At 35.2% G+C, this 25,183-nt stretch overlaps 2 protein-coding genes across 2 annotated transcripts in view; one reads left to right on the top strand and one right to left on the bottom strand.

Moving 5' to 3' along the window:
• Positions 1–25,183, top strand: part of LOC129800450 (four and a half LIM domains protein 2-like) — a 298,659-nt gene that overhangs the window by 137 nt on the left and 273,339 nt on the right. The window lies entirely within an intron of this gene.
• LOC129800451 (uncharacterized) lies at positions 3–21,659 on the bottom strand. The gene is made up of 5 exons (XM_055844830.1): positions 21,120–21,659; positions 17,834–18,310; positions 14,131–14,262; positions 265–1,518; positions 3–206 (listed from the first exon to the last, which is right to left on the bottom strand). Exons 1-5 carry the CDS (start codon positions 21,130–21,132, stop codon positions 136–138), a joined length of 1,947 nt encoding a protein of 648 aa, XP_055700805.1. The 5' UTR covers positions 21,133–21,659; the 3' UTR covers positions 3–135.

Genomic DNA, 25,183 nt, shown 5'->3' on the forward strand with positions numbered 1-25,183 from the left:
GATGCAGTAGAAATTTACAGTGTTTATTTCATAATAATGGAAAAGTGCGCCAACATGCTTTTGAGGTTATGTCTGGGATGTCTTCCGGAAAGGATTTGCCGGTCCTGTTCTCTCATGCCATCCCATGAAATTCCTTTAGAGTATAGAGCAGAACTCAGATTTATTATTTCCCTTCCGGGACTTAGTGATTTTCTCAGCATTTTTCACTGAAAAGAAGCAAGAACATTAGGATGAAGGAGGCTTTCCGGGAAGCTTCTTACTCACCATCTTCCTCAATGGAATCGACATTCTTGCATGAAAACTCCTTCTTTGCATTCCTGAGATCTTGGAGCACCTGCTTCATGAATCCCTGGGGCTTTTCCTCTGCGCTTTTTATCTCGTCCTCTTCGTTCTTGGAATTGAGGGAAGCTGTCGTGTTCTCATCCAGTTCCTCATCCTCAGGCTCTTTTGAGGGTGTCTCCTCCTTCTCAGGGATTGGGGTTCTCCTCTTTGTGTCCACCATTGCTTTTAGAAACTCAATTGTCTCGCTTTTCACGTCAGCAATTGTCCTGAGGGAACGATCATCGAGACGCTCTCCCAGGACAGTGTCCACCAGACTGCTCTTCCTCGCCTGCTCATGGTGTGTCTTGTCTATCCCATTGTCGATAAAACGAATTGGGATCTTGTGTCTGTCGCTGGCGATGAAATTCTCAACGGTTTCCCCATTATTCCGGATGCATTGATAGATCTCACCCTCAATGGGATCCAAGATCTTCACCACCCTTATATTCTCATCCTTGGCCATTTCCTGTTCAACCTGTCGCTCTCGGATCTTCTTCCTATCTTCCGGAGACTTTTTAGGCGGATTATTTCCATTTTTGGAGGAATTGTGACTGGAATTAGAGTCTTCAGAGATGCAATCCGTGGTTCCTGGTTGAGGATTTTCCTCATTCGGAGGCTCCTCTATTGCTTTCCCATTGGCATTCTCAGCGAGATTGCTGACAAAATCCTTGGAATCGGCTTTGGTGAAGGTCTTGTTGAGATTATTGAGATTGTGATCAGTGTCTCCATTGGTCAGGGCATCTGGAATCTTCTGCCTGGTGACAAAGGCCTTCTTCTCATTCTTCACCGCATGAATGAGCATATGGTGATGTCCTGAAGAGATCTGCATGACGTCCATTGGCTTGAATTTCGTGAGTTCTCTGAAGTTTGAATCCTTCCGGATGTCTCTGGGCGATGCCAGGGTTGTAAAGAATCTCTGATCATCCGTCAGGAAGGACATAGAGTCCACTCCTGTGGTTAGGATCTTCATTTTTTCCCCATTTGGCGCCAGAGTAATTCGTTCAAAGAACAATTCACGCAGCTGCGAACACTTGTAAAGGAAATTCTCTCCGGTCAGGAGAAAAATCTCATCTCGGGGTGAGATGTGGATGGAAGTGATTGGGCATTCAGGCTGAAAGTCTCTCAATTGTGTCAATTCCACGTACGTCTTGCCCCCAAAGTGTCCAACAATGTAGACGGTGGAGGTGTCACCATTTCCTGATGGAACATCAAGAGTAAAAATTAGTTGAATCAATTAATTAATTTAATAAGGCATTGAATAAACGAGTAGTAAAAAGTCAAAATTGGTCAGCAAAAAATTCGAAAAGATCAGTAAAAAATAAAAAAGGGCAGCAAAAAGTTTAAAAAGATCAATAAAAAATAAAAAAAAGCAGTAGGGGAAAGTCGTCTGCCTTTAAATGCAGCAGCCTTCAAATGTTTCGATTTTTTCGTTGTTCTCAAAAGCATAAATTATATTCTATTAACTATTAGGTAGCTATCCATCATCCTCACAAATCATCAAAAAATGGAGAGCCTAGCTCCTATTTCCTAGATGCTAGATCAAAAAAAATGAAAATGAGCTCTAAACTGTAATTTTGATGTTCCACAAATCATGTGATTTTTCATAGTAAAAATCATTTTACAAATAAATCTTCCATTGTGACACATAGAAGGTTAATCAGGCTTAATATTTCTGTTAATACATTTTGGTTCAGATGACACAATTTTTGTGGGTGGCAAAAATTTGCAAATATCACCCTGCAGCAGCCTTTAAATGCTAATGTCGTGTGCCTTTAAATCCTATCTTTCCATACATCAAAACATGTGAAATCGAACTCCTACTTTTCTCTGACGAACGTCATACAAATACTTATAACCTGCTATCTTGCTCCGGCCGGGATGTTTCAAGTTGACAATTGTCAACTTCAATGGCTTTTTCTTCCAAATTTTCATGTGCAAAACAGTGCTTCAGAAAAATGTGAAGAAAAGTTATTGTTTAATGTCTTTTGACTGCAGTGATGATTTTAGTGAGTGCGTTAGGCTTCAATCTAATCATTTATAGCCCATTTAGTTTTATTGATTCAATATTCTCAGTGAAAAAAAAAACATTTAAAGGTAGCTGCCTCGCGTTTGAAGGCAGACTATGCCAGCTGCCTTCATACAAATCGACATCACTTTTTTAATTTCCTCAGAAGGAAAAACTGAGGACTTGCGAGTGCTAAATGAGGTAATTATATACGCCGAATGAACAACAGAATTTTTTGGTGTAGTAGAAAATAAAATCCAATTTTTGGATTCTTCAGAAAAAAATCTTAAATTCTTTATTAAAAGCGGTCAGTAAAAAATGAAAAGTGGTCAGCAAAAAATTAAACATGATCAGTAAAAAGTAAAAAGTGATCAGTAAAAAATAAAACATGATCAGTAAAAAGTAAAAGTTGATCAGTAAAAAACAAAAAGTAATCAGCAAAAAATTACTTTTAAATTTTTACTGACCACATTTAATTTTTTACTGTTCACTTTTAAAGATTTACAAGATAACAAGATAACAGCGCCATAGTGAGTACGGCTATTATGTTTTTTTTCACCTTTATAACGTTCCCCCAGAAAATCTGAAGCGGTCTTCAGACTAGAGGTTTAGCCCAGTTCCCGAAGGTCATTTATCTTTAATAATCCAATCCTAAGTTAAATTTTCCCAAAAAATCATGATTGATAAGAAATTAGAGCAGTTAAGCCATTTGGCTAAGCCTTAGGTCTGACGCCCGTATGAGAAATTTCTTTCCAGCATATTATTGGCACTATTTAAAAAATATATATATATATATTTTGCAAAGTTGGAATTAAGTTGAGCCAATCTGAAGGGATTATTTTTTATGAAGAGTTTAATTTGAAAGGTCTTGAAATTTTCTATGTAATTGAATTGGTTTTCTATCGATAATAAACCAAAGTACTGGTAACTGATTTGTTTCATACGAATATTTCATGATTTTTACTGTGTTTCGGTCTTAAAATCAAATGGTCAGAGAGATCAATTTCTGGTCTTCGGAGACCCCCACCTTTCCTTATGTGAAATTGTCCTGCAATTTCCCTTATTTTTGTTATCTCCTTTCATTTTATACAATATTTTTTGTTTATGGCCGAAATGAGTAAAACGATTTTATGTATTTTTGAATACGATTTAGAGAGTGACTAAGCTAATATTCTTCCCATTATAAAGTAGTAGAATCTCGATTCTTTGATTGAATTTCCAATTGAGAGCTACGTGCCTTACGGGGAAGGAACTTATATAGGTCAACTTCTTTTACAAAAAGAGTGCGGTAAAAAAGATCTTGCTATATGCCCTACGTACTAAATATCCTGGAGCCCTAGCCGAACCCCGTTCGTCAAGAGGAAAGCTATCACTGACTATTTTCTATTTTAAATCGTCTGAGTGGGGAAGGCCAACAAAAGAAAAGAAAGTGCATTGAAATCGGTTAATAAACATTAGAGGTAGGGTCCGGTTCATTCGAATATAGGGTAGAGTCAGCCCTTTTGGTCATGTAAGCACTTTTGGCCACCTAAAGTAAAATCACATTGTAAGGCAATTATGAGTTTATTTAGAACATTTTTGGGTCTTATTTCGTGGCCTCTAATCTAACGAATCAGAAAACCATATTTGATTTTGTATTGACTTGATTAATTCTAAGTTATTGAAAGAAATTCTCGACAAGGTAAACAATCACTAAATAAACATGGGTTTCTTAAGAAACTTGTTAATGTTAAGAGAAATTGTTTTGCATTATATTTCATATTTTTGATGAAAATATTTGATGTTATTCAATGAAAGTCCATTTCTTAATTAACTAAATTTTATTGTGATATAATTCTTAATAAGATTTTCTAACAAATTAAATGAAAATCAGATGTGGCTAAAAGAGATTACTTTTTTCGGCTGTGTAAGTACTTTTGGCTATTCATTTTCCCATACATTTTACACGTGGCGCACCTCGCGGATTTCAGTAAAAACAATCGTAACTTTTGACTGATTTTTACATCAGAAAATGTGCAAAAAGTCGTTTAAAATACTCTAATAATCACATAAAATTAATGTTAAATAAGAATAGGACTTGTGCTGTGTATTTGTGAAAGTTTTCGAGAGCTATTTCTTCTGCTATTTTATTAAAATTCTATACAAGTGGCCAAAAGTACTGAAACATGCATAATTGCATAAAATGAATTTTTCACTAAAATATCCAAAAAATTTTGGGAATTCTCTTGAATTATTAGGAAGAAACGGCTTTAAGGTATCTTTGTACAAAATTTCATTTTATTTAAATTAAGATTATAAAACTTACAAGCACATGAAACCTTAAAGTGGCCAAAAGTACTTACTCCACCCTAGTAAGGGTCGGGGTACAGTGGGTTGGTGTAGAGACGAATGAGACCCATTGTTAGAAAGATCTCTATCAGATACAATATATACCAAAATTTCATTGAAATCGCTTTATTAACACCGAAAATGTGGTCTGGTCAAAACATTTTTGATCATAGCTAAGGTCAGGGTACATCTAGGGAGGAGTGCGACCGACCGTTGGAAAAATCTCAACCTCTGCTACAAGATATTAAAATTTAAAGAAAAACCATTGTCTAGTTTTCGAAATATAGGAAATCGAAATTTCGAAAATCAATTGTTCGATTAATCGGACCTTCGATTAAATAGTATGAAATTGAGGTGTCATAAGGGTTGCATTACTTCACGAGAGATTTCCAAAACACCATGATTTTTGAAATTCCGATAATTAGAACCGTGATATAGCCATTTGAAAATTGCATTTTTGACTCCTTCTAGCTCGTGTCGGGGGGATCGAGGTACCTTAAGTTTGGTAATGATCGAAAGCTCTTATGCCCAGCTATAACACACTAATAATATAACACTCACTATTTCAGATCGATCGATACCATATAGAGGCTGAGTTATTGAAAAAACCAAATTTTTGGGGTGTTTTAAAATAGCGGTAGGGGGTGGGGAGTAGGGGGGTGGGTCTGATACACCCCCCTCGGATTTCACCGTTACACCATGAAAGATTTTTTACTCCCTATTTAAAAATTTCCGTTAGTTTTCAAATACCAATAAAGTGCCTGTTCTCAATAAGAGATGTCACTTTTCAGGGTTGTAATTAGGGGTAACACATTTTTGCAAATTTAATTTTATTATAAATATATTTTTTCTCTTGTTTATTTCTCTTTTACATTATAATAGTTATAAAATATATAAAAGAGTCAACTCGTTTTGCCACCGTCTTACTTTTTCCAATTTAGTTAAAAATAAATAATTTTAATGCTTCAAAGCTTTGTTCGGCCTATTTGTAACACAGGCTTTAGAAAGATATTTTAAAATATTTCACATTTTTTTTATCTTAACCCATTCCTTACCATGGTATTATACATCAGACGCAAATTGAGTGATTTTAGATGATTTATTCCGGGGCAATTGATATTCGAGTTTCTGTCGGGAATGGATTTTTGGTTACTTTAGTCCTTCAATTACTTGGAAAAAATAGCCCGACAGAGATGGGAATACGTTTTGTCGCTCTTTTCTCGCTACACGTGAAGTCATGCAAAAATTTTGCTCAAAATGGCGGACGGAAAATTCGACATCCCGTCGAATTTGTTAAAATTGGCCTCTTTCCTCTTTCCTGATTTGAATTCTGGTTGCCAATGTGTTTTCTTGGATAGATACTCTATCTAAATCAATAGAGTTTGTAATGAATTAATGAACAGAATTTAAATTCAGTGACCGTTAAGACGTGTGTTTGAGAGCGGCCCCTATAATGGATAAAAATTATTTCTTTTCAAAAAAAAAATCATTTATTAGCCTGTAGGAAACTAATCCCAAAATATGAACATTCTATCTCAAGTATTTCTGGTACATTGGCTGAATGAGTTAAGTTCGTTTAGGATGAGAAAGAAAACAAAAATATATAGCTTTTTTTAAACTAAGATTATATTTATGACTTTTTCATGTTCATTTGTTACACAGATTAGATATTTTAATAAGACTGGCATATTCAATTCCTTTTTACCAAAATCTTGCTGAATTTTGTTGTATGATTTAAGTTTTTTTTTTAATTTTGAATATTAGTACATGTTTTGAGCAAGTGCTCTTGAAAGGAGACATATAGAAAAGTTATTCAGAAAGCAATATTTGCGGCCACCGCCGTCTTAGCGTTGCTGACCAACCTCCAGAGCTAAACGGTGGAAATGCTCCTTCTCAGGTTGTATAAGCCATCTGCATCATTTGCAACAAAAAAAGCTTTCTATCATTCCCAAAATCCATTTTTTACCGCTTGTTACTAATCTATCCAAAACAGGTTCTTTATCGTGACGGTTGTCTTCAATTGTAATCCTCTAGTTGTACATCAAGGCGATCACGATGTTAAACTTAAAAACCCTTAAAGTGAGTTAGACGATGAAGTTTTGAGCGCTCTGATATCCTAGAGTTGAAAAATTTCAGCTCTTCGCGCATTCTCTTTTCTGTATACAATTTTGCAGCCGGCTCAAGGAAATTGTTGAAGTGGGTCTTCTCTTCGATGAAGTGACTCAGATTTTTCTTACTTGAATAATTTTTGAAGCAGTTCATAATGTTGGTGACACAGGTGGCTTCCTTGTATGTTTTGAGAAACTGAGCCCTGCCAATTTGCTTCACTCTTTGGCAAAAGAAATGGTTTCCAAAAACACTCACGTCCTCGACAAGGTTTCTAATAAATGAAGGGTTTGCTTCATGGAAAGCGACGCAAACTTCACAATCCATCTTCATTCGCGACACCAATGTGCCTGCGTCAATATGGACTGTCGACATCTCTTCCTCAAAAACGTCTTCATTAGAAGATTCAGAAATTGGTTCTATGATGACATCATCCTGATCTGAATTACCACTTTGCTCAACCTGTTTCATATTGAAAAACAAAAGCTTTTGCAGTGATTAAATTACGAATGAATACAATAGAGTCTTCGAAATCCGAGGTATTAGAGGATATAAATGACATTTGTCACCTACGAATTACGAACTATAACCAGCCAACTTTCTCTCAAATATTTGTGGTGATGAATTTCCTTTCAATTTTATACAAAAAACTTAGGAAGCAACACACAAATGTTCCCACATAAGACATGAATCACAGAATTTTAAATTTTGCAATTTGAATTCAACGGGAGTTCGAATTTAAGAGGTTCACATTTGAAAGACTCTACTGTATATACGAAACGGGCTACAGGACCAAATATCTGCATTCATTGTTGATATACTGGCATAATCAGTAGTATGAAGTCAGCGAGGAAATGAAGCATATTTTCCAAAAAATAAACAGGAAGTGGCATGAGTGATAAAATTAATGGATATAACTTCTTTGCAGCATAGAACATTTTGATAATTATGCATAATGAATAAGCCAAAACTTTTACTTTTCTCATTATTATTATTACATTTTTTTGGCACTCAAAGTATATCCTTTATTATAGCTTCTTAGAGAAATAAAAAAATAAACAATATGTATCAAAAGCTTCTAATTTGTAAATAAAATGACTTAATTAGAAATATATAAAAATGGGACTAATACGATATGCTTGAAGAGGTGGAAAACCAGTATTTTACAAAAACTTGTAACATATAAATAATTATATACCTTCATCCCAGACTTAATCTTCAGAGTTGGGATAACTCCTATATGTGGCTTACAGTTGGTGTTTTCGAGGAGATTTCCCATCTGTACACACATTAGGAGCCTCTTCAAGATGGCACGAAATTGATAAACGGTGGGATTCGAGTTGCAGCCAAGTTTCGTCCTAATCTCACCAAAAAAAAACTCGAGGTGATCTTGAAGTAAAGGGTATGTGAGGAATCCTGCAGGGGAAAATTCTTTCATTTTTAGACTCATGGCAGGAAGATTCCTCAAACATGCCCTTAACCCAATAAACCCGGTTTTGATTTGGGATTGGGAGACTGGCTGCAGCTTTTCATGATGCCACACTTGCAGATCTGTGAAATAAGCGGATGCCTCTTCACAGAAATTCATGATTTCTTCCCTGTTGTCATCCAGAATTGGTGCCTTGTACCTGTAAATGAGTTTTAGACAGATGTTATATATAGCAGATTACAAATAATAAAGAATATCGGTTTAATAAGATAATTAAATAAATATTATCGCGAAGAGCCAACGACTTCTAGTAACCCATTTGGGGGCTAACCCCTGCGCAATCCCAAACAAATAATAGGTAGACTAATAAATTGTAACCGGAAATCTGAGTTAATCGAAATTAGATCTTACCCTTTGTGAGAGCAGTTCTGCGTGTTGAGAACATCAAATGCACCATTGCAAATCCGCAAAAAATTTGCGGTGGACTCGCTTCCTACAAACTGTGGCAGTTGAAGCTCATATCTGCAATAATCAATGGCATCAGCCACTGAATTACTCAGCACCTGAATAGCGAGTTCAACGTTCATAGCGTTTTGGGTATACTCGATGTGGGCACTGGTAATTTTATTGCCTTTAATCCGGACTCCGGCACCACTACTTTGTTGATACTCGTGAAGGAGTCGCACGAATCTGAAGTTTATCTCGTTACCATCCCTGTCCACAAACGTATAAGTGGCAAATTTGTTGCGAACCAACTTTAGCATATGGCAGGGGTCGGGGTGGATATAAATTTCTCTCGTGCTGGAATCCACTTCATGTGTAATGGTGTAGTTGCTTTCATCATCCATCGAGAGATCGCAACCAAGTTTTTTCACTGCACTAAAGTTCACTGGGGCACCATCAAACGTGAGCCCCAAAACTTTAACTCCGGATTTCTCGGCAAGTGATATCGCCTCAGATATGAGCTTTGACTTCTCCGGTGCTGCCAGTTTCTTCATGGGAAAATATCCGATGGGAGTTTTCCACTGCATGTCTACAGAGACTAACATGAAGACTAGAGCTTGTGTTGCCTCCTCATCATCACCATCATCTCCGACGACAGCATCATTGTCTGTGCAGGTATCTCCCAGGAAGGAAAATCCGTAGACTTTATTACCGACTATATCGATGTGGCGATGAAGGTACATCTCGTCAAACAAAAGTTGACACCAGATTAGACGATTTTCGCTCTCCACATAACTCTGGACTGACTTAAGGGCTTCGTCTGAAAAACCGGGCTCCAAGTCTAGTACTCTCAGCCATCTCAGGATGCTCTCTTCGCAGGGGAGTACATTCTCCAACTCCTTCCTCAGGAATCGATATGCTTTGGGGGATATAAAATGAAGTTGCACGGCAAAATGCTTCAATTCTTCTTCAAATTTTTCATTGAAGAACTCTTTCTGGTCCCTCTCCAGAATGCGTTCTACAATGGACCGAATCACTCCAGTTAGGGATTCAAGTGAAAAAGAATTTTTACAATTTCCGCAAGATTCAGGAAGGGATTTGTCGCTGGAGGAAGAAAGGTATTCCAGTTTTGCAATCCTTGCATCTCGACGCCTCAGACGCATATCTGCTGCATGGTATTTTTTCTTCCAAAACTCTACCCGTCTTTCCAACTTCAGAATTTTTGCGTTTAATTTTGCAATCTTGACAGCTTCACTTTCATTAACTGAATGAGATTCAATGTCCATGGAGTCCATTATCGAATCACTGGCCGTATTGCATGGCTCCGACATGTCATCTTCGAATTCAAGCAACTCGACTTCGTCGCAATCATCGTCCATGGCACTGCAGTCGCTGACGGATGATTTTTGGAGTTCCACCATTGTAGCACAGACTTTCGAACTATGACTCCCAATCCCAAGCTGTGTATTGTCATCAAGTAGAGTACCAGAATCTGATTGTGTCTGCCTTAAGTCCTATGATCAGGAAATTTATTTCAGGAATTTCTCAGGAGAATATCTTGTGTAATTGGTACGCAATGAGTGAAATGATATATTTCTCATTTTATGATGCAATTTCACTACATTCTAGTCATTCTATTGATATTTCTAATCTTTGTACTTCGAGCTCGGTAACATTTTAAAGCAAAAACAAAACAATGTAAAGTAATTGAGAAAAATTCAAATTAAAAATAAATAAGATGTTTTTTAGGTAACAGAATGAAAATTTTGCGATAAAATTGCTCATATAAATATAAACCTTTAAGACTCTATAGGATATTACGACGAACAACAAAGTGTTTTCAAACCAAAGTGCAGTATATTTTGATTTTCCTAAGTTTAATCTTTTAATTAAATAATTTACTGGTAAGACAAGTTTGTGAATTGCAACTTTTACTTTTCTAGACTTATTCTAGTCTATAGAAAAATAAACATAAGTTTAATTTGAAATTTAAAAAATAAACAAAAATTTGCGATAATATATATTTTTGAAATATTTTAAAAACCGGTACATTACCAATTCATTAGCGGTTGAGACCGATGTAGCCGGGTTTAGGATTTCGAGACCTTTCAATTAAATCAAAATTCGACCAATTTGTTTGAGAAATAAACCCCCAAAATCATTGACCTTAATAAATTCAAGATTGCGATTTTTTCTGACTTGGGTGTCTATGGTCGAAATATTCGCCCGGACTAGCTCTGAAATATACCGAAAATGATCCGAATCCGTAGGGCAAAATATAAAGTAAAAACGTAATTTTTTGAAAGGGATGGAGGGGATGGGGGGTGTGAATTTGGTAAATGAATTTTCTAGAATACATTGATTTCTGGGGGGTCATCGATAACATGAATTTGATATCTCTTGCTGTTTAAAAACTACAGTGCTGTCAATTTAGAAAAGAATGGAATGTATATAAGTACGCTCGTAGCTTTCAAACACAACAAAATATCGTATAAATAAGTTAGAATTATGGATGAACATTCATATTAGTGTAATCTTTGCAATCATCTCTTATTAGAAAAAAAGCAAAAAAATCAAAACCATGCGATATTATACTAGTAATTTTTCACTTCGATTTCAAGGAAATTCAAGAAAAGTAGCAATTTACTCTACATTTTCTTATTATTTTGAATATAAAATGATATTTATTTAATATAGGAGAAATAAATGTTTATTTATTTTGTCCATGATCTTCTAAAAGAACTAAGAGATTTCTAATCAGAACAACCCTATAGGACATTTGCAATACTGTTCTACGTCCAGGTCTAAGATACCACTTTCTTCCGTCATGAAGAGAAATATGCATAAATTTAACCATAGTATAAAATTACTGAGAAAATTCTCAAAATTTGATAGGTACGTGGTAATTAGTAAGATTTCTGTTTTTCTTAATGACATGTTTTTCAACAAAAAGATCAGCAACAAATATTATATAAACTACTATATAAAATTAGTTATAAATCTTTATATATCTTTACATTTATCTTATTCAATAAAATTTCTGCTAATTTTGTGCAATAAGGAAAAAATGTTACTTACAATCGGAAGAGCAGTTGGATCCAAAAAATGCACATATTTGAAGCGCTGCGTTTTAGAAGCATTTTTCTGTTTGATATCTTCTGGTCTGAAGTGCATGCTGCAAACGTACTTATCCTTCCCTACAAGGGACATAGAGAGCTCTAGACGTGTAGCCCAAATTTCCCGAACCTGCGAGTTACTTGGAAATCTAAAAAAAAAATAATAATTCCAAAACAAAATTGCAAAAATGCAAGTCAGAGATATTCTTTAGCATATTTTCTTTTAACACACTTTCCACTTGTTTCTAATCTTTTGTTTAAATTAATTTCTTTATTTAAAAAAAAAAAATGAAGAAATGTGCAATATAGCCTCTTCGTCAATTCACCAAACCTAAATACACGAATATTGAGTTGGTTTTTATTCGAAAACTCATTTTCTATAAGCTCAAAGAATTTTTTCACTGATTTAAAAAAAGCAATAGATGGTTTTCGCAAGACAAAATTACCCCTAAATACTATCCTGTCGAATATGCTGGTTGGGAAGATTTTCACCGTATGCACATTTTTCAGATTTTTTTTCCATTCATCTTAATCGCCGTTTAGAAAAAATTACACCCTCACGCATTCACAATTAAATAAGCTTTCACTCACTATTTTTCACTAAAATTGCTGCGTCAAAAGAAAGAAGAAAATTGTAACTTACCTGTGGAAGGTCACCCCATTGGGATTTCGGTGCTTAGAGTTGAAGCAATTTGAGACGGCGCACTTCATTTTTCACGCGTTTCACTGCACGAATATTTTCACACACACTCAGTAATCACTGGAAATTATATTTTTCTACCACTTGCTGATTTTTTCACTTGTTTTATTCACAAAACTCTGGACTATCCCAATAAAATAAAAACATAACAATGCGGCGATTGTCAAGCGGTTATGGACTTGACCGCGGCGTGTCGCTCGCGTCATGCCTTCATGGTGCAAATTTGAATTCTCTATAGAAATTTGGCCAAAATAACGAACATTCCAGGGGGGTGGTCTGATATCACCAACTTCTAGCCACCCATCGACATTTAACCTTTGCCGAAAATCGCTTGTCGATATCTCTCGGACGGACGGACGGAACGTTCATGAAAATCGATATTTAGCGCATATGATATTAAGTTTAAATTTAAATTTAAGTTTATTGAGACCACGAAATATAGGCTACAATGGCTACAATCCTCTTACAATTGCGTGCAGGGAAAAATAAAAGAAAAAAAAGAATGTGAGGAAAAAAATGTGTCAATACTAAATTTGAGGAACAGATGATGAAGAAAGCAAAAATATTAGAGAAACCCAGTCTGGAAATGCCTTTGAATTCCCAAGCGAGAGTCACGAGCCTCACGGGGAAGTGGGTTGTATAAAGCTACTCCTTTAACAAAAAGAGTGCGGTAAAAGGTTTCCCGCTGTGCTTTAGGTACAATGAATCCCTGAACACTGGCCGAACCACCTCTCGTCAAGAGAGAGGCCAAGTATTCCGGAGTTTCAGTCGAGACGAGACGATTAAGAAAGACAAGGGTACGCATTTGAAGGAAGGATGGTAGGTCGCATCCAACAAAAACGTTCCTATGTTAATGTGGTCACGGGGGCCTAGAGCGCAGATATACCTTACACCAGAGGTGTGCAAGAACCGTTGAAACCGAATAAACGTCAAAATAAGTTTGCTCAGGTGGCGTTTTGACCATTGACGAACAAGCTTTATTTGACGTTTTTTCGGTTTCAAACGGTTCTTGCACACCTCTGCTTTACACAGTTATTGAAGGCTACTGTCAAACGATGAATCGTCTTACCATCTGCTAAAAAAAAGAGCTCAGCTCCATATGAAAAAATGGGTTGAAGTAGCGCTCGTGAGATTCGTGATCTATGAGTGCCAGAACGTGTAAATCCAAAATTTGAGCCCGATCTGACGAGGTCGAATTTCACCTGTGACCACAAAAGCTGAGATTATAAAGAATCGGACACCAAGTTTCTCGGAGTCCTTTGCACTTCTCGAACTCTTCAAACTATTTTCTGCGCATCTCGTTCGTAGAAGCGACGCTTTTATATTTTTTTGGGAATGCATATAACCTCTAGTCATTGAAAAAAAATTATAGAAGCTTTGATAAACAGAAAGGGTGTCCGATATTGTAAGCTGTTCGAAATTTTCAGTTTTGCTACATTTATTATCAGTCGCATTTACAAATGAATAATACCATTTTAACATCATCAACAAAATACCAATTAAATTAACAAATAATTCGTAAATTAGATATTTAAATTAGATTGTGCAATTTATTTATTTATTTATTTAATTTTTAATTTTAATAAAACATTAATTATTTGAACAATTTATTCCTCGACAGAGGAATGCCAAATCAAATATTTAATGTTCTCCAGCATCTTTCAAGAGGGGGGTGACTCACCTGTGACGAGCAGGGTGAATGTGGATCCACATTCCAAAATGTACGGCATAAACTTTTCATTAAGTTCAAATGTTTTGAGGTCACCAGGTGGTGTCTCTGTGAAGTTCCCACAAATTAATAATTTGTCACCACCTGGAAAATAGAAGAAGTTCTTCAGTCATTTGGCCTCTTTCTCCACATTCCACAATTTTTTTTCCAATAATTTTGTTTGATTTGTGGCAAATTTTATCCACTGAAGAAAATGTGCGTCATTCAATATTCAGTAGATTTACTTAAAGTTAAACCTAGGAGGAAGCCCTCAATTTAGAGTCCTTTCAGCTAACATGATTTCCGAGGAAATAGTCAACGTAATTTATCACCACTAATGGACTCTCAAGTATAAACACTTGAGACCAAAAAGCTCCTACTTGAGCTTTCTCTTAGCACGTAAAAATGTTAATCGTGCCTTTAATAATGTCCACACTACAAAAAGCATCCGAAAAAAACATGAGTCTTTTAATTTAGGGGTAGCCGAATGAGACTAGGGGTAAAGGTCAAGTCCCATTGAGGCCAATACCGATGGTTAATCTCAATTTTTACTCTTTTTAATAAGTTCAATGCTTCTCACATGGACTTATTGATTTTCCTAAGCTACTAATTATGTCGTGAGATAAAGTTGTTCAATGATAACTAATTTAAGATTTTGCATAAGTCTATAAAAGTTTTTTTTTGTCATCAGTTCCTTTTTGTCTTAATTAAAATGTATTGAATTAGTTTATTTGTTTATAACACTATTCTCCTTGCTATTTGGATTTTATGGTGCAACACAATTACTTTTTTGCAAGCAATTTTTATAGAGTAAATGATATCACTAAAATTTTATTTATTTATTTTTTGTTATGGCATAAGGCTCGATTTCTTTAATTAAATTAGGAGGTTATAATAGAATGTGAGGTTATGGGAAATCTAACCTTTCTGAAATCAAGGTTAGTGTAAAAAATTAGGAAACTTTCCTAATGTTAATTGCATCTAATTTAGACCAATCAAGTTATATTTATTTTTTGTGATTTCTTCGCATTTGCAATTAAAAAAATATTATTGTTGCGAGTGCAAAAAATCAATAAAACGTATTGAATCTTATGCGTCATGGGACTTTAAATGATTTTTGAGTTTTTGAAGTTTTAGAATTTTTCAAGAATTCTCTATTTTTAATTTTTGTTTTTAATTTTCCTCTAGAGGAAAGTCTAAGGATTTTCAGGAACCTTGGGAGGTTGGAATATGAACCTAGGTAAATTTCCAGGTCAGGGTAGGTTTCTAATGTATCCGGAGAAAATGAGGCGTAGGGGAGGCCGGGGAGTTTGGGACACTTTTTCATGTTTTGACTTTGAGACAGTATTCTAAAAAATCAAGATAGTGTATTACAATTTTTTGCGGTCTATAGGATACTTATGGGTATTGACTTTATAAAAAGTATTCGATAGAACTTGGAAAACAACTGAGTTTTCTTGGAGAAGATAAAACATTTTACTTGACGCTTTGTCCCAAACCTCTCATACGTGGGGCAGTATGGGACTCAAAAGGGGATGTTTGGGACGCGTTTTTTCTCGCATAATTTGCATTATTGGAGCACGTTAATTAATTTTAAATACTAGATGCTTTTTTATTTTAAATATTGCAATCATGATCATCAAAGTCCTCAGGCGAGTAGTTTTCCTAGAAACTTTTAGTTTTGAATGCATTGACGAATTCCTGTTTGAATTAAGACGTACAGAGAAAACTAAATAATGAAACTGTGGTATAGAAAATTATATTAATAATAATTTAGTACTGTATTTATCATGGAAAAAATGACGTTTCCATTTGGAGTAGCGAAAAGTTTCCATTTGGAGCAGGTTTTGAATTAGCTTAATTTACAGCGAATTAAGTTACAGTGACGGAATTATGCACATACAATTATGCAAGTTTGCATACCATTGGGAGTCAATTTATGAAATCATTTTTGAAATACGCCTAGATGTATACTATTTTGCGACGTGGGAAATTTAAAAACATTTTGCTACTTTTCCAGAATAAAACATAAATATCTTTTATTAAGGTAAAAATTTTAAATAATCTAACCATTTAATGAAGAACTCTGGTCAAAAAGTGGTGTTTGTTAATGCATTTTTATTAGACAGTTGAATCTTTTTGTTTGAACTAGTTTTTACTCCGCGCGAAATTCGTTCTACGGCCGATTTATTCAAAAGAAAGCCCCTGAGGGTATGCAAATTTTCTTGATGCATAATGTCATTTGGCGCATTTTTTCGGTCCCGACAATGTGCATAATACCGGGATTGAGTGTACGCCTCATTTTCTCCGGAAATATTACACCGAACACAAAAATTTGTACATCACTTTTTAGATGGAACTTTCATGTACTTGCTTTCACCGTTTGTATGTGAAATCATACCCTAAAATTTCAATTTTATGCAATTTTTCTATTAGGGTAAGTGTGCCAAATTTCGGCATAGTTGCATGCAAGCGCCAAAGTCTCAAGTTTGAAATGTAATATCTTTAATACAAATTAATTTTTTTATTCTTTCTTCTGAAAGAGTGTTGCGTGGAACCTTGTAAAGAGTTTACCGTCTTTATTTACTCTAAAATCATTCTTAATACATTTTAAAATGAATAAAAATATAGACATAGCTTTGGTGCCCTATTTCGGCCACCTTCATTCTCATAGTTCCTTGCTCTTCAGGAATTCTTCCAATGCCTTTTTCACGTCATCTCGTTTATCGAAGCTACATTTTTTGTTATTCTTTTGCATTGTATAATCTTTATAGTACGTAAAATCTAAAAGTTCATGGAAATTCGAGGAACAAAAAAGGTGGCCGAAATTGCAAGCTGGCCGGAATTAGGCACACTTACCCTACAAGTTTTTCTGACACTTGTGGTGGGGTAGGTTTACGCATGCATTACCTTCGAAAATAAAGTTTTGTAAAATGAAAAATAATTATTTGGGAATTGTCCTGTATATTTTCATATAGTCAATAGTCAAGAGAAACTAACGGATTATATTTAGTTTGAATATGGTTCATATGTTCAGCAAAATGAGTTCTGAATAAAAAAGTCAGGTGCGTGAAGCTGTCCACCCTCTCCTATTTTACTGTTTGATAGTTTTTTTTAAAATTTTTATCCTCTTTTCCGCTGAGTATGGAAAACTGATCATTCACAATAATTCTTATAATCCGATGTTAAATTCTTTAATTTCTTTAACAATTTCTATATTGATTTTCTTTTATTAAAAACCTTTTTGGAAGATTTATTATCTTAGGGAATGTGTGTAATTAAAATTCAGTGTAATGATAGAGGTCTTTGAGCCAGACAAAACTTATAGAGGAAACCTAATATTATATTACATCATGTTTGTTTTCTTAATGGAGGGTTTTCTCTCGATAGATCTTCCACCACAAAAATAATGATGGTGTTATTAAACAAGAGTTTTTCCCAAAAGAAATTGATATAGTCTTAATTAAAAACATTTAGCGACTGTAGGGCCTAAATATTCCAAAAGAGTAAATGATATCCTTGATGTGATGGCTTTTTTTCTTGGAACAGCGTTTTGGTCTGTCTGGTATTCGGAAGTTAATTAAATATTGGATCTATTCTGGGACTTTTATGTCCGCAATTGGAGGCGATGTTGATAAGTTTTGTTAGGAAAAGTTATTTATAAGAATTTTCCCACCTGTTATGACGGCAAAGTGCGAAGTCCCCGCCGTTACGTGACTCACTTCAGATAAATCACTGTTGATATCCTCTGTCATGGACAAGGGCGTGGAGAAGTTCGCCAGGGGGGATTGTTTGAGGCTGCAGAGGAAATTTGTGGGTAGGATGTTGCGTCCGCTGAAGAATATTCGATTGTCTAGGGTGACAATCACGGAGAATCCCTTGCCAAAGACCATTTTGGTGATTTTGTAACCGAGATTCTTGAGATCCTTGATGCATGTGGGTTTTGTGATGATGGATTCGTCGGTTTTCCCAATTCCTAGTTCGCCGTTCTCATTTGTGCCCCAGACGAAACATCGTCCCGATTGGCAAATAACAGCGCTCTGACCCTCACGTCCGGCATTAACAGTCACAATGGCGTCGTTCCGGATGAAGAAGAAGTGCTGATGGTCGTCAGACAGGTGTGACTGTCCCAGGGTGAACACGGCACCTGTGTCTACGAAGTAGGCAAAGGGGTGGATTAGTGGAAGGAGTTCTTCCGAGTTTATTGGCCGCTAAAGAGGGTGAATATTCGCAATTGTGGTCAGTTTGTGGCATAGAGGATGTCCCGGATGTGGTGTGAGGATTTTCATTTGAAAAAGCATCGGAATAAAAGTTGGGGCAGAGGAAGTTAGCCCCCTCCTGGTGTGTCCCACTTTGGAGCCAAAGGAAGTTCAGCTTAGAGCCGAAAGTCAGGAAAATTCTGGGTAATTTTGCTCTTAATGGATTTTCCACACTATGGCGAAATTTTCTCTCTCTCTCTGCTTTGGGGGGTGTTTTTATTTTTTGTAAAAGAATATTCTTTTTTATTAAAATGAAATGAAGCGTGGATAATAGTTTTTTCTTGACTACTGCGAGTTGAAAAATTAAAGCAAAAGATACGACTTTTGAATTTCAAAATCTTGACAAAAAAAGAAAACGATTTTGTTCAAGTCTTGAAGAAGAAAGGGGTAGTCGGACAAAGAAGATATATTATGATACTTTGGTCCTGAGTTCGATTCCCAAGTTGTTTGAAAGAAGGAGAGGAAAATGCAAAAAAAACAATATTATTCGTTTCCATCTAATATCGACTTGCGGTGGGGTCATTGAAAAGCCTAAAATGATATCTCGAACCGTCTGGTCTCTCCTTAACCATAAAAACGTGTGTACAATTCGAGAAAGAAATCGTACAATCTGAAAAACTATAATTGAAACAGAATAACTTGTAAATTAACTAGCCAAAAAATCCACAAATCACCAGGTTTACTGACAAATTGACAAAAGGACAAATGAACCAAAAAGAAAACAGAAAAACGGACCTACGAGAAATTTCTTAATTTGGCAAATGTTCAAATGAACCAATCGGCAAATTGACAAATGAACAAAAAAAGCACAAATGAGCAAACGACAAACAAGAACCATAAAACAGACATTTTGACAAAGAGACAAACTGACAAATTTTTAGATACACAGACAAAAGTATCAATGGATAAAAAGAAATACGGAAATATACAGAAATTGTTAAATTGTCAAATTGACAAACGGGTAAACGGATAAACGGATATTCAGAGACAAATGAGGACAGATTTAAATGGGGAAACTGACAAAAAGACAAATGGGCAAATTCGTAGACAAACGTAACAATGGACAAAAAGACATACAGATACACATATAGATATTGTCAAACGAGTAAACAGAAAAAATTCGTAGTCATGAAATTAAGGTGCCAAACGGAAGATTTAAATATAAATATACAAGAGAATTGTCAATCTGACAAACATTCAAAATTTAACGGATACAATGACAAAATAAGCAAATGAACGAAGAAATAAACAGGAATACAGAATATGGGTAAATTGTCAAATTGACAAATAGACAAACGACTTAACGGACAATATATGACAAAACGAGCAAACGGACAAAGGCAGATTGACAAATAGACAGATAAACGTACTGAAGGGAAAAATGATACACGTTGTACGGGCATATTGTCAAGTTGGAAAACAGACAAACGATTTAATGGACAAAATGACAATCAAAAGAGGACACGGATGTACAGATGATAAAAAGGCATACTGGCAAATAGATAAATTATTAAATGTACTAAAGGAAAAACCGACACACGGAATACGGGCAAATTGTCAAACTGACAAACAACTTAATGGTCAAAACGAGCAAACGGGCGTACAGATAAACAGGCAAATTGTCAAACTGACAAACTGAGAAGGGACTTAACGGACAAAACGAGCAAACGGGCGTGCAGACAATAAACAGATAGACTGGATAGTACACAAATTTAACGTACTAAATAAAGGATAAACGACACACCGAATACGGGTAAATTGTAAAATTGAAAAATTGACAAACGATTTAATGGACAAAACGAGCAAACGGACGTACAGATAAACAGGCAAATTGTCAAACTGACAAACGACTTAACGGACAAAACGAGCAAACGGCCGTGCAGACAATAAACAGATAGACTGGCTAGTACACAAATTAAACGTACTAAATAAAGGATAAACGATACACCGAATATGGGTAAATTGAAAAATTGAAAAATTGACAAATGATTTAGTGGACAAAACGAGCAAACGGACGTACAGATAAACAGGCAAATTGCCAAACTGACAAACGAATTAACGGACAAAACGAGCAAACGGACGTACAGAAAATAAACAGATAGACAGATAGACAAATAAAAACGTACTAAAGGGAAAATAACACACGGAATACGAACAAATTGTCTAACTGACAATCAGACAAATAACTTAATAGACAAAACGACAAAACGGGCAAATGGATCTTCAAATAAACAGGCAAACTGACAAATAGACAAATAATATTAAACCTATTAAAAGGGCAAAACTAACGCACGATATACGGATAAATGATTTAATAGACAAAATGACAATATGTGCAAATTGTCAAACTGACAAATGGACAAACTTTAAAGTTGTTCAATCGGAGGAATTTGCAAAACAATGAAACGCAGACACACGGAGATATTGACAATTTGACAAGTGGAAAAATTGGCAAACGAAAAAATGGACTAAACAAAAGAGAAATCTGACAAAAGAACAAACTGACAAATTGCCAAGTTGACAAATGGACAAAATTCAAACAAATAAACATAACTCTTGTTTTTTCGTTGAATTTGAGCAAAAAAGAGGCCACCAATTGTGGACAATAAACTTTTTATTTCTGTAAATTGTAAGTTGCAAATGTAAATTTAAAGTTGAAATGCAAATTTTCTAGGGGAGAAAATAAAAAAATGTATTACTTACCAGGAATTTCCATTTGGGTTTCCTTTAGGATTCTCTCTAAATGTTAATCCACAACTGGCTCATGAAATAAAATCCAAAGTGGGCTTGTTTATTTCAATTTTTTTTTCACCACATAAATCACTAATTTCCTTCAGCAATTCAATTGTTCAACATTCTCTCATGGGTGGATATATCCAATATAGGTCTCAACAATAATAGATTAATTTTCACGTGTTATTCTTGAAGTATATTCGGAAATAAATAATCACGAAGAGTGGAAAATTCACATTAATGTTTCACGGATGGAACTAATGATAAATTGGGTCGATCCACAAAGTCCCAGTAAAAAAGGAAACGTGTGTTCCATTTTCAGGAGAGAAAGTTCTGGGCCAATGGTGTTTTTTTTTAAGGAGTTAGGTGGGAGGAGGAATTGAAGGAATTAACTAAATGAGGGATTTATTCCCTTTTGTATATATTTTTTCTAACTGAAGAGAACTAAAGTACTATTTAATGTGGTCAGTTTGCCGGGTAACGATCGACTGAGTGTTGTGGTGTACTTTGTAGTCCTTTTGACCATTCATTGAGGCTTTTTCCGGGAGGGAAATTGTGTTGTGTATATGTGTGCTGGGGAGTTTTCTTTGGGGCATTTACCGCGAAGGAAATGGTGTTTTTAGAACGATTGTGGGAAGACAAAATCAATGTAAAAGAACCTCTTTACATAGAAAAAGCAGAGAATCCTTATTGTCCTCATAATGCAATTATCCCAGAAAAAGAAATGTAACTGTGGGCATAACCACCATTCTAAGTTCATTTGCTCAAGGAGTAACTAACCCAGGAGTACACAGAAACTGTTGAAGTTCTCAGAAGAAAAATCGTGTGAAAGAATAATTTGGGCAATTTCGAGTGTTAAGAAGTGAAGAAAAAAAATTGAAAATCAAATGAGAGAGGTGAAAGCACGTGAAGAAATGATTTACTAAATCAATGGATTGTAATCTTGGATAGGTGGTGGTATATTAAAATGTAATGTTTCAGGTGAAAATAAGACATTTACGTCTCAGCTATTAAAATTCTGTGTGTAGGAGAAAATGCTCACTAAACTCCTTGTTCAAACACGAAAAATTATCCAACGGACCTAACCTTTACATACCTTTAGTTTTAGTATTTAAAAAAAAAAGTTAATCAATATTAGTGATTTATATCGGTCACTCAGTTAAATTGAAAAAGATAAATTTAAGCACAGGATAATGGTCTCTCTGCAATCAGCTCGAATTATCAATATACTTGGTGGCTATTGATAGGGAATTTGCGTGACATGAATTTTCAGTCCATTACGAATTTTTTTTGTCCCTCTATTGCGACATTTCAATAGTGAGAGTGCCATGGCAAATTATATACCATTGAACATTTATATATTATCTACATGAATCACTTTTGGCCGAATAATATTGTGAAATTTTCAGCGAAATTGTCCTTTTTGTGTATTTTAGAACTTAATTTTTAATCCTATTAAAATGTGTTTTTTAAAGTGGATTTTCGACAGTTGTACTTCTGAGTTCAAAATTTTTAATGATTGATACAACAGTGAATTAGGGTAGGCAAGCACTATAGAACTTGTCCAAGATAATTTTTGTCAAAATCAGTTTTATGCCTAGGGTAAGATTGGGTAATTCGGAATTAAGTCTATTTTGAATTTGTGAGATATTCTCACTGTTTCATATGGTCAGAGAAAAAGAAAACCACGAAGAAGTACAAGACTTTTCATTCGAGAGTACTTCTTCGATGGTTTTTCCTTTTGTCATAAAAAAAATGAGAAGAACTGTTTGGAAATCTCACAGTTCCAAATTAGACATGATTCCAAATTACGCTATTTAATCGTTTTGTGAAACTTTTCGTTAAATCGGATAATGTTGACGCGATTTTCTCAATCTGTAGACGTCTTAGATAATACGTCATAAAATTCTGAAAAAGTTTCGTAGTTCTCTGCAATAGTGCATCACATTCAGTACACGAAAAGTGTCCCAAATATTCCTGATCTCCCCTACTAATACTCAAATTTAAATACTTCAGTAAATTGTTTCTATGGAATTATCTCCGCGTTCGGTCATAAACTAAGTACAGTAGAGTCTCGCTATAGTCCATATTTGGTTTCAAATATGACACTTGGGTCGCACTATAGTCCATGTAATTTTTTAAAATTATCAACGATTTTTAGTATTGAAATTGCTCGGCGGCTTCCACTTTCTTTGCGATTGTGGTACTTGTCCTTGCTCTCTTCATTGTGGATCACAATTATCACAACTACTTAATAAAGTTTGCCAAAATTATTAAAATAATTATGCATGTCGCATACTAAAAAACATAACCTAACTTAAAATCAGTGTTTTGAAATCAACGGTCGATAAATTGTGGACTATAGAGCGATGGCTTATAGCGAGACTCTACTGTATAGACTTTCGAACAGGTAAACCTATTCGAATATCCACCGAAAGTGTAAAATTGAAATTAACATAATCGTCGGTTGAGCGTTTTTATCAGAATGTATTTTGTTCTTTTACTATTTTTTGTTAATTCTTTTTATTACTTATTTACTTTTTGTGACTTATTGTAATCTTTCGAAGAGGCAAAGCCATTCCAAAGCCAAGCCAAACATTCGAAAATATACCTGAAGTTTAAGGTGCAAGTTCATGTACTCGCCGCTTTAGTGCTGATTGTTCTGCCAATTCGAAATTCAATCGTGAACAATGTCAACAAAGGTGTTTATGACCTAGACACACTTACGACTTAAGCCGAGAGACGACTTAGTGGAAAATGATGGAAATGTAGTTTAACCTTTATTTCTAATATAATTACGCTAATCCGTCTCTCGGCTAATCCTCAGGTCTGTCAAAGCCCTTACGTTCTTTCTATTAGACTTAATGGTTCCGTTCAGTAATAACCTTTCGAAGAGACAAAGCCACTCCAAAGCTAAGCCAAATCTATTCTAAAATCTACCCGAATCCTAAGGTGTAAGTTCATACACCTGCCGCTTAAGCGCTGATTGTTCTGCCATTTCGAATTTCGATATTCTTAAGACTTCAATCGTCAACAATGTTAACAACAATATGCAAACGGTTGCTGCAAAAAGTGAATTTTTGTGTAGTTTTGTGGAATTTCCGGATGGCAGAACGTTTGAATTGCAATTTTATTAAGATAAATATACTTTTCATGAACATGCTCACTTTTGTGTAGGTAACCTTTAAACTTTCGAACTTCCAACGGGTTTTTAGGTAAGTTCTATCTGATTTACCTTCGAATCGGTAAAAGAAAAATCTCAACCGGAGAGAGTTCTCAAATCGGGGTGGTTATTACTGAATGAAAGGAATACTTGAATTTGACACATTGTTGACGATCAGCATTAAAGCGGCGAGTACGTGAACTTGCACTTTAGGCTTATTCCGGTAGATTTTCGAATAGGTGTGGCTTGGCTTTGGAGTGACTTTGTCTCTTCGAAAAGTTATTTCTGAACAGAGCCAATGTGTAGCATTATTAACACGGATTAAACTTTGATCCGTGTTTTAATTTTCCCATAATTCAATAGAGCCCGATTTTTTTATCTACGCATTAAAAGTATTTGACGTCATTTACATAGCGTTTACCGATTCTTAACCGTTTTAAACTGATTCATAAATCACTGAAAAGATCCCCAAAAATATCTTAGAAGTCACACATTTGATTTTAGGACAAAAATCACATCGGTTTATAATTGGTTCACAACCGTTTGAAATCGGATCAGGCTTATTCGAAATTTTAAGACCTTTTCAACGTACCCAAAATTGATACCATTTCGTTGAGAAATACGCCCTGTAGAGCTACTTCGCGTTTTGACCCTGAAAAACCGTTATTAGGGATTAACGGTATTTTCGTATGTGGACGAAATGTCCTTTGCCTGACCTCTGGAAATGGAAAAAACTCGTACGACCCGCACGACGCGTTTTCGTGCATAAATTCTCTATCTATCCAAAAGTCTCTATCTCTTTGGTCGCTGGGCTTGGTAACAGAAGAGAGCATGACGTCATTTCTCACAAGCCGTCAGAAATGTGGAGGAC

The sequence above is a fragment of the Phlebotomus papatasi genome, chromosome 2 (genome assembly GCF_024763615.1).
Source record: "Phlebotomus papatasi isolate M1 chromosome 2, Ppap_2.1, whole genome shotgun sequence".
Lineage (NCBI taxonomy): Eukaryota > Metazoa > Arthropoda > Insecta > Diptera > Psychodidae > Phlebotomus > Phlebotomus papatasi.

What these genes read in the sequence shown, in the direction of transcription:
- LOC129800451 (XM_055844830.1), bottom strand. An exon ending in GCACTTTGCCGTCATAACAG is followed by an intron (nt 14,263 to 17,833) that starts GTGGGAAAATTC and finishes TCTATTTTCCAG; the next exon opens with GTGGTGACAAATTATTAATT. An exon ending in ATTCACCCTGCTCGTCACAG is followed by an intron (nt 1,519 to 14,130) that starts GTGAGTCACCCC and finishes ATGTTCCATCAG; the next exon opens with GAAATGGTGACACCTCCACC.